We start from the raw sequence: 9,485 nt of genomic DNA, 5'->3' as shown, positions 1-9,485 counted from the left end.
CAATCATAATTTCTGTCAAATTATTCTTAACTTCTGTTATCTATTCAAGAGTATTTTGGTCCAAACTTGCATCCCCTCCCTAACAAGCCAACACTCAAGAATAGTACTACCTAACCCCAGCTAGCCACCATACCTCTGTAACTAACTGACACCACAGCCTCCCAAGGCTGCCCCAACCTCATGATATCATGGACTCATAGATCTATCCGTATTTAACAATTTGTGCAAGAAAAGTAGTGAATGTTAAAATAAATAAATAAAGTAACAATAACACAATCAACAATTGAACAAAAAATAAGGAACCCAAAACATAATTGGGCTAAAATCAGAGGGGCAATGGGTCTCCACAACCTCCACCAAAAGTCCCACTTCCAATCTCTCCTCAATTTGCCTTCTCTCTCCCAACTCGATCTCGTACGTATTGCTTGGAGACGTCAGTCGGTCTTAGGGCAACTATTGGAACATAACTCTTGGCTTTCTAGCTTATGCCTTGTGCATTTGTTGGGGTTGGGGCAGCCTTGGGAGACTGTGTGGGCGTTCAATTACAAGGTGTGGTGGCTAGCTGGGTTTGGGTAGGGACTGCTCGTGACTGTTGGTGGGTTGGGGGAAAGGATGCAAGTTTGAACCAAAATACCCCTAAATAGATAACAAAAGTTTGAATAATTTGATGGAAATTAGAATGATCCTTAAATTGCTACAATTATGAAACTACAATGACAAAATTGACGGAATTGAAACTACAAGGTCAAAAATGGTTAAAGTGCTAAACTACAGGGACCAAAAGTGACTTTTGACCGAGTTTTTTTTCCCCTTATTAATACTAATAATAATTTAATATAGGTAAGAAGAGGTGAAGCTTTTGGTGACAAAGAAGTAGTAAAGGTAGTTTCAAGGAGCATAACCACCGCTCTCACCACCACCTTGTCCCCAATATGCAGCTCCATAAGCTCCTTCATAGCCGCTGCCACTACCGAAAACTCCTCCCGCTGCACCACCTGCATAGCCACCACTAGCTCCACCTCCAACCCCACCACCACTTGCTCCTCCAGCAGCATAACTTCCAACGGCACCACCACCATGTCCGTCGCCTCCTCCGGCTACACCACCATGTTCGCCGCCTTTAATGGCACCATCACCAAGTTTGCCATCGGCACCACCACCATGTTTGTTGCCTCCAATGGTACCAGCACCATGTCCGCCGCTTCCTCCAGCACCACCACCATGTCCGCTGCCTCCTCCATAGCCTTTGCCATGTTTACTACCAGCACCATAGCCTCCGCTCTCACCACCACCTCGTCCTCCATATGCACCTCCATGAGCTCCTCTATAGCTGCTGCCACCACCGGAACCTCCTCCTCCCCCTGCACCACCTGAATAGCCACCACTAGCTCCACCTCCAACTCCTCCACCACTTGCTCCTCCAACAGCATAACCTCTTCTGGCACTACCACCATGTCCTCTACCTCCATCATAGCCTTCGCCATGTTTTCCACCAGCACCATGTTTGCCACCAGCACCATATTTGCCACTAGCACCATGTTTACCATCAGCACCACCACTATGTTCGTCGCCTCCAATGGCACTAGCACCATGTTTGCCACCAACACCATGTTTGCCACTAGCGCCATGTTTACCATCAGCACCACCACCATGTTCGTTGCCTCCAATGGCACTAGCATCATGTTTGCCACCACCACCATGTTTGCCACTAGCGCCATGTTTACCATCAGCACCACCACCATGTTCGTTGCCTCCAATGGCACTAGCATCATGTTTGCCACCAGCACCATGTTTGCCACTAGCACTATGTTTGCCATCGGGCAATCACCTCACCATAAGCTCGGCTACTAGTAACTTACAGCAGCCTTTGCTACCCGGCACTACCATGTCTGGCTGGCCTCCACGTGAGATTAGTAAGGCACCAAGCTTTCTTGCTACTTAGCAATTATAAGCAATCAGCTTATTCTTTCTTACACCGCCTTCTTCGTATAGCTACCACTAGTTCCACCCTCCAGCTCCTCCAGCACTTGTTTCCTAGTAAAGAAGATAACCTCCTCCCAATTGACCACCACCATGTCCAAGCTAATTTTCTCCATAGCTCTTATGTATAGCTACCATCTGTTCCCACTCTGTTTTTTCCAAAGATTTTTTCTTGACTTCTATAGTGATAACTTTCGTTTGTCCATACCTATGTTCACCTTGTCCTTTATGGTTTTCAGTGCAACATAAGATTATACAGCTTCTTCGTCGGGCACACTACATAGTTGAGCATATCACCTTTCATCCCTAAGAATATAGGTCCTCTCAACATTATAGAGAAGCAATTTCCCTTCCGGCAGCATCTTCACTCCACCTCAGAGGCCTTCCACCTAATTTCTCCAAATTTACTTGTTTCCCTTCCAAGAAGATAGCCTGACTTACTCACTACCATGTCCGTCTTCCTATACTTTTGTGATATATAGCTTTTTCATTTTGGGGCACTATGATCGCCATCATATCGACCTTCACTAATTTTCCACCTCGAATTCATTATCACATAAGTTATATTCAGAGCCGCTATCGCGAATAATATATCGCTGCCAGAGAAACATGTTCATCAATTAACACCAGAATCACTAACTACCTTCCTTTTCATCAATTTACTTTCCATATGCCTTTTCAAAGTTCTTGCACCACCATCATCAAGTACTTTCACTACCACCGGGCCGCCACCAGTACCTCCATAGGCAAACACCAACTTTCTTTTTCCACCATCACATCACTACCAATTGAGTACCACATGTTTCTCTTATCGCATTCCATAACTTTCACCACTTCCTGCACCTCCTACGCCGCCATATCCCCAAACGCCACCATAACTTGCAGCACCACCAAATCTATACTCCGATCCACCACCACCACCGACGACATGGCCTGCACCATAGCTGACAACAGGAGCATGGGCAGGCTCTTTATAATGTAGGATTGTTCTGGCTGCAGAACATATCCCTATACCTAATAACATAAAGAAGACAAAACTATGAGTATTTTGAGTAGTCATTGAAATAATGTAGTTGAATCCACAACAATGGAGTAGAATGCAAGAGAGGTGAAGGTATATATAGGAGTGGGAAAGGGTGGTTGAAGCACATATGCAGAAGAGAATTTGAGGTGTTTCAAAAAAAGTGGCTGAATGTTAGAACAAATCATAAATAGAAATAGAGGAGAGCTTGTGTTTGGTAGTCTTGCTGCTACGTGTTGGTTTCAGACTATTTTTAGGGTTCTTTCAAATTATTAGTGGGTACGAATTTGCATGAAATAATTAATAGATAATAAGAAGCTGCATGCTAATTTAATTTTTAAATAATCACCGTCATCCATAATCCGAATCATTGACTTAATTAGCATTATATGTATATAAGTGGAGTGGGTTAAATTAAGTATAATCTTAATTAGCAGTTGATTAATTATTATGTATAGTCATGTTTAAGAATGAGAATGCCATAATGCCAACTTCACAAGTGCCTGTTATGATTCGTCTTTCCTCCTCTCCTCACATATATTGGTCTTTTGGTTTAGAAAATTCTTTAGATGTAACGTTCAATTTTAGCAATCCAAAGAATAACCAAAAAAAAAAAAACCTCAACAGCTTGCTTTCTATTGTTAAAAAAATCACTGTAGTGGCATTGACATGGTTTTGGCATCGGTATAATTGTTCTGCTTAAAAAAAAAAATTTAAAAAAAAAAAATTTCAAAAGCATTTTATGCATCAGTAAATTATATCATCGATTCTAAAGTATAATCAACGGCATCAGTAGAAAACCCTTAAAATTTGTGCTGATGCCTTCATACCTCTTTAGTCTTATTAATTATAAAATCGATGCCTAAAATACTAACAGCATTGGTTTTTAGATTTGTCGATGCTTATGTGATGTAGTGTAGAGTAAAATTTGGCATAGTGTCTCATCAATTAGTATAATATGTGGGTCTATACTTTTATTGATTAAATTGTATTGTATGTATTAGGTAAATGTTCACAAGGAAAGAATTCAAATTTTAAATTATGAAATTCAATTACAATGAAAGAATGCATTAAATTTGAATTTTCAATGTGTTTCCTTATTTACCTCGAATGGTAAAATCGACATAACTAAAAAAAGTAATTAAATTCAAGGACATGCATCTAAAACTAAAACGACGAGGACTTAGCCTAATGACAATTAATTATTTTGGACCTAAATTGAAGAAGCGCAAAAAAAAAAAAAAAAAAAAAAAAAAGACCACCCAAGACGGAAAACAAGAAACAAGTCACAGTAAGGCCAAGACAAAGCAAAGTCAAGGAGCCATGCGCGCCAAACGAAGAAATAAAGAAACATCAATCTACATTAGGGTGTCTCCACTCCAAAAAAAGGTTTAGAAGGAGAGAAGGCTTGGGATTTGCGGCTACTAATTTGCATTTGATAGTTTAATTGGAGAGGGTTGCTGTCAACCCAAAAACACTATCATTTCTTTTTCTCCACGAAGAACAGATAGCCAGCAAAAGGCCAATTTTGTGGGTGACAGTAGAAAGATAATTGTTAGGCTCACTGACTCAATTCAAAGTCATTACTAGCATTAGCACGGATCACCTCTCTCAACCCACAAAATCCACAAGAAAATAATGGTAAATACTGAACTGTTACGCTTTGGTATTATGATCATTTCAATGGTTTACCAAGCTTTCTTTTCTTTCTTTTTTCCTCTCTTGTTTTGTTTTTTGTTTTCGTTTTTTGGCTTTCTCTCTTTGGTTGCCCTTCTAGAATTCAACCAAACAATTATTTATGTTTACTAGTTATTTGAGAAACAACAATCATTGTTATTCAAATGTCCGCAGCACAATGTTACGTAACATTCATAAATATATCATGAAGAACAAGAATCCATATTAATCATCAATAGATACAATCTTTCGGAGCATACAATAGGGATTCTTCATATACTCAAAGTTATAATAATCCTCTTATACCCACATTTATCTTCTTTTTTTTTCCTTTTTAATACTATTAATAATTTAATATAGGTAAGAAGAGGTAAAGTTTTTAGTGACAAACAAGTAGTAAGGGGAATCTCAAGGAACATAACCCCCATGGCCACCACCCTCACCGGCCCCACCACCTCCTCCGTATGCACCTCCATGTGCTCCTCCATAGCCGCTGCCACCACCAGAACCTCCTCCTCCACCGGCACCACCCGCATAGCCACCACTAGCTCCACCTCCAGCTCCACCGCCAGCCCCTCCCCCACTACCATATCCTCCTCCACTTGCTCCTCCAGCAGCATAACCTCCTCCGGCACCCCCACCATGTCCGCCACCTCCTCCGTAGCCTCCGCCATGTTCACCACCAGCACCATAGCCGCCGCCAGCTCCACCACCAGCTCCACCTCCATAACCACTGCTATGCTCTCCAGCATATCCAGAGCCAGAGCCACCTCCACCACCAGCTCCACCTCCATAACCACTGCCATGCTCTCCAGCATATCCAGAGCCAGAGCCACCTCCACCACCAGTACCGCCACCTCCACCACCGCCCACTCCATGTTCCCCACCAGCACCATAGCCGGCACCACCTCCTTCACCACCCCCACTTCCATATCCTCCAGCACCCCCTGCACCATAAGCACCTCCACCACCATAAGCACCACCGCCACCACTACCGCTGCCGCCACCACCACCACCACCATGTCCACCAGCACCTCCATAGGCAACGCCACCGCCTTCTCCACCACCACTACCACCGCCGCCGCCACCACCATGTCCACCAGCACCTCCATAGGCAACGCCACCGCCTTCTCCACCGCCACTACCACCTCCATAGCCAGTAGCACCATGTTCTCCTACTGCTCCATAACCCCCACCACTTCCTGCACCTCCTCCGCCACCATATCCCCCAGCACCACCATAATCCGCAGCACCACCACCTCCATAACCCGATCCACCACCGCCGCCGCCGCCCCCGCCATGGCCTGCGCCATAGCCGACAGCAGGAACATGGACGGGCTCTTCATAATGTAGGAGTGTTCTGGCTGCAGAACATATCCCTATACCCAATAACACAAAGAAGACAAAACTGTGAGTGTTTTGAATAGTCATTGAAGTAATGCAGTTGAATCCACAACAATGGAGTAGAATGCAAGAGAGGTGAAGGTATATATAGGAATGGGAAAAGGTGGACTGAGCACAAGGTGGTTGAAGCACATGCAGAAGAGAATTTGAGGTGTTCCAGTAAAAACTATACACTCACTTACTACACTAGTGTACATATCCACTAGTGTGCTTTTGCTGTCTCCCACGTATACATTGATATGATATTGTTACGCAATCAAGCCATTTTGTTAAGCTAGTTATATGGCATATTAAACTCATCAAATATGGCATAAAGCTGGCTATAAGTGTCACTGAAATTTTTTATGCGTTATTTTTTATTAAAAAGAAAAAGCAAGCCATATATGTTCAAATAATGGATTGCTAATGTTCGCCAAAAAAGAGGTTGAATGCTAAAACAAATTTATCCATGGGGCATGATGATATAGAATGTAGGAGAACTTGTGTTTCATGCTGCTACGCGTTGGTTTCAGGCTATTTTTATTCTTCTTTCAAAGTATTAGTGGATACGGATTTTAAAAAGAATAATTAGTAGATATACGTTGATGGGAAAAAGACAGATCGAGCAGGTTAGAAAAGAAAACATAGAGGAAAAGGGAACTGAAAGAAAAAACATGGCAAATTGAATCTAAAGCTTTTTCTCTTCTATAACGGAAATCCTAAAACGTACTGTAATTTCTGACCAGAAAACACGATTCTATTACTAGTAAGGGAACAATATAAAATGTATGCTTCAATCAGATTACCTTGGAAACACTATAAGGTCGTAATCTTTTATGTTTTATGTTTGTTAAAACCAAACTAACTGTAATGCTATTCTGGGTTTAGAGTTAATTAATCTGTTCGTCTATTTTATTGTCCTCGTTATGAGCTTGATGTATCTTAGTTATACTTTTGACATAAATGATATTAAGAGATGAGAGATTCGAACATAGGAACTCAGGGTGCAGTACAACTATTATATTTTGTATTTGTGAAAAACTGAAGTGATTGGAATAGTAATTGCACTTAGAGTTGACCATTTAGCCTGTTATATTTATATATATATATATGGGCTTGATGTACCTTATCTATACTTTATTATATAGGATATGGTTATGGACTATAAATTATGCGACAGGATTTACATTAAAATGGACCTGCACGTATAAATATATAATTGTAGTTAATTGGGAGGTCCCTACTCCCATTGTGACCTATCACTTATTTAAACCTTCCAATTACACTTTATATATATATATATATATATATATATATATATAGAGAGAGAGAGAGAGAGAGAGAGAGAACATAAGACTTCTATAGCTTTGTAGCGAGGTATTCAAATAATTCGATGCTTATGGTTCTACATGCTTATTTAATGACCATAATTATTTTATAAATTACTTACGTCTGGCCTCTACATTTGCGCATATGTATTTAGAAAAATAAAGCCAATGTACTTAATCCATAAAAACACTCCCCCTGTTAACTCACTCTCAATTTCCATCACAATCGCTTCATTGGAAGGACCCCAAAATAACTTTATTAATAATGAGCACGCATATGTAGGTTAGGTAAGTTGGCATGGGCCGAGAGCCCGCCGGATTGCATCCAAGTTTGACTCTCTCTCTCTGTAGATTAGAGTAATTTAAACTATCGATTGTATTAAAAAAAATAATGAGGGGAGGTATTTCGAGTAACACTCTACATTCTAGTCCACAATCTGAACCATTTATTTAAGCCTCTACGAAACCATTATATCATAAATGTGGAGTGGGTTCAATTAAGTATTACCTTAGCAGTTGATTGATTATTATGTATAAGCTTATTTATGTACATGCCTCCTGTGCTTTCAAACTTGTCTCATATTACCATCTGTATTTGAAAACGTCTCAAAGTACCCTCTAACCTTTTAAAAACAGTCTCACGTTACCCCTTCCGTCAGTTTTTTTGACGTTCCGTTACGAACGTTGGGCCCCACTTCCTTTTTTTTCCTCCGTCCCTCCCCCCCTCCCCAAACTCCAGAACAACTTTGTTACTATTCATCCGACCAGTTTTTGGGCCACCATCTCCTCCTCTGGCCACCCCAAGCAACGACGTGGGTTACAAAAGAACCAGCACGTTGTCCTCTACTAGCCTCACATCTCAGCCGCTGCCAACCGCCGTTTGGATCGCCAGAAAAAGCAAGAAATTGGCCGGTTTTTACCGAAATTCTCCATTGCTCATTCGGGCGATTCCGAGCACCATTTGCTTCGATCTATGTATGATTTTTCAACCTCTTGAGCTGTTCTTGCTGCTAGTTGTGTTGGTTAGAAGAAATTTCTGAGTTTTGGAGGGTAAATAAGCGATGTACAGCAACAAAGGGGAGGGTTTGCTGTTCTGGAATGGGGGGAGGGGAAAGGAGGAGAAAAAAAGAAGAAAAAAGGAAGTGGAATCCAACATTCGTAACGGAATGTCAAAAAAACTGACGAAAGCAGTAACGTGAGACGGTTTTTAAAAGGTTAGAGGGTACTTTGAGACGTTTTCAAACACAGTTGGTAATCTGAGACAAGTTTGAAAGCACAGGGGCCATGTACATAAAAAAAAACCTTATGTATGCATGTTAATCATTCAAACACTGGGAACCTTGAAATGGCCTCCTAGCTAGTTTTATTCTAGAAGTTCCAAAAGGTGATCAATTGTAGAGAGCTGAAGCTAAAAGTGATGAAAGATTCAGATTTATATGAATGCCATTATGTCAGTGCACAAGCTGGCTATAGCCACCACCTTCCCAAGTGCCTGTTATGATTTCGTCCTCCTCCCTCACATGTCTTCATCGTTTGGTCACCGTTCAACCAAGCAATGAGAAGCATGAAGCGATTGTTATTACTTTTACATGATGACCATGTACATGACATTTTTCGATGTGACGTCCAATCGTAGCATACCATAGAAAGAAACAAAGAAAGCATTCTTTTGGGAAGTTAGAAAACCCTACCAGCACTGACTAGCATACGACTTCCATTGAGGGAAAAGCGAAGAAAAAAAAAATCTCAACAGCTTGCATTTTATCGTTGTGGGGATTACTGTAGATAAAAAAAATAGTACGAGTCGACTATGTGTTCTAGGTTTTGAGCTGGGGCCACGTTCCCATTCGTTTAATTTTCAGACTACCAATATTTCGTGCAATACTAACATCATCAAATCCATTCTCTGGATATGCGTTTTTTTTCAAAAACACGCAATTGTGTAAACTATATGGAGAGGGAGATTTCTCACACACACTATCAAGGTGCCATGACCATAGGAGTTCGAACCTTACACCACTAGTCTTCAAATCAAGGCCATTATTCACTGGGCTAGAATCTGTTGGCAAAATTAATTAATTAGAAATTCGCTAGAT

At 41.2% G+C, this 9,485-nt stretch overlaps 2 protein-coding genes across 4 annotated transcripts; both read right to left on the bottom strand.

Moving 5' to 3' along the window:
- Positions 1–888: 888 nt before the first annotated feature.
- On the bottom strand, positions 889–2,096 carry LOC117627586 (glycine-rich cell wall structural protein 1.8-like). Its single transcript, XM_034359742.1, has 2 exons — positions 1,975–2,096; positions 889–1,804 (listed from the first exon to the last, which is right to left on the bottom strand). Exons 1-2 carry the CDS (start codon positions 2,094–2,096, stop codon positions 889–891), a joined length of 1,038 nt encoding a protein of 345 aa, XP_034215633.1.
- A 2,738-nt stretch (positions 2,097–4,834) lies between these two features.
- On the bottom strand, positions 4,835–6,132 carry LOC117627873 (glycine-rich cell wall structural protein 1.8). Of its 3 annotated transcripts, none has more exons than XM_034360145.1 (2): positions 5,449–6,132; positions 4,835–5,382 (listed from the first exon to the last, which is right to left on the bottom strand). In XM_034360145.1, exons 1-2 carry the CDS (start codon positions 6,107–6,109, stop codon positions 5,087–5,089), a joined length of 957 nt encoding a protein of 318 aa, XP_034216036.1. In that variant the 5' UTR covers positions 6,110–6,132; the 3' UTR covers positions 4,835–5,086. The 3 variants fall into 3 exon arrangements, with proteins under 3 accessions (XP_034216036.1, XP_034216035.1, XP_034216034.1); XM_034360144.1 differs by having other exon boundaries at positions 4,835–5,400; positions 5,467–6,132; XM_034360143.1 differs by having other exon boundaries at positions 4,835–6,132.
- Positions 6,133–9,485: the final 3,353 nt, after the last annotated feature.

The sequence above is a fragment of the Prunus dulcis genome, chromosome 5 (assembly GCF_902201215.1).
Source record: "Prunus dulcis chromosome 5, ALMONDv2, whole genome shotgun sequence".
In the NCBI taxonomy this organism is placed as follows: Eukaryota; Viridiplantae; Streptophyta; class Magnoliopsida; order Rosales; family Rosaceae; genus Prunus; species Prunus dulcis.
The sequence above is the reverse complement of the archived record's forward strand: the minus strand, read 5'-3'. Positions and strand labels throughout refer to the sequence as shown.

Bases quoted from the DNA above. Each gene is read 5' to 3' on its own strand.
- LOC117627586 (XM_034359742.1), bottom strand. From the start codon at position 2,096: ATGGAGAAAATTAGCTTGGACATGGTGGTGGTCAATTGGGAGGAGGTT. The intron at 1,805-1,974 runs GTAAGAAAGAAT...TGGCAAACATAG, and splicing joins AGCTATACGAAGAAGGCGGT to TGCTAGTGGCAAACATGGTG.
- LOC117627873 (XM_034360143.1), bottom strand. From the start codon at position 6,109: ATGACTATTCAAAACACTCACAGTTTTGTCTTCTTTGTGTTATTGGGT.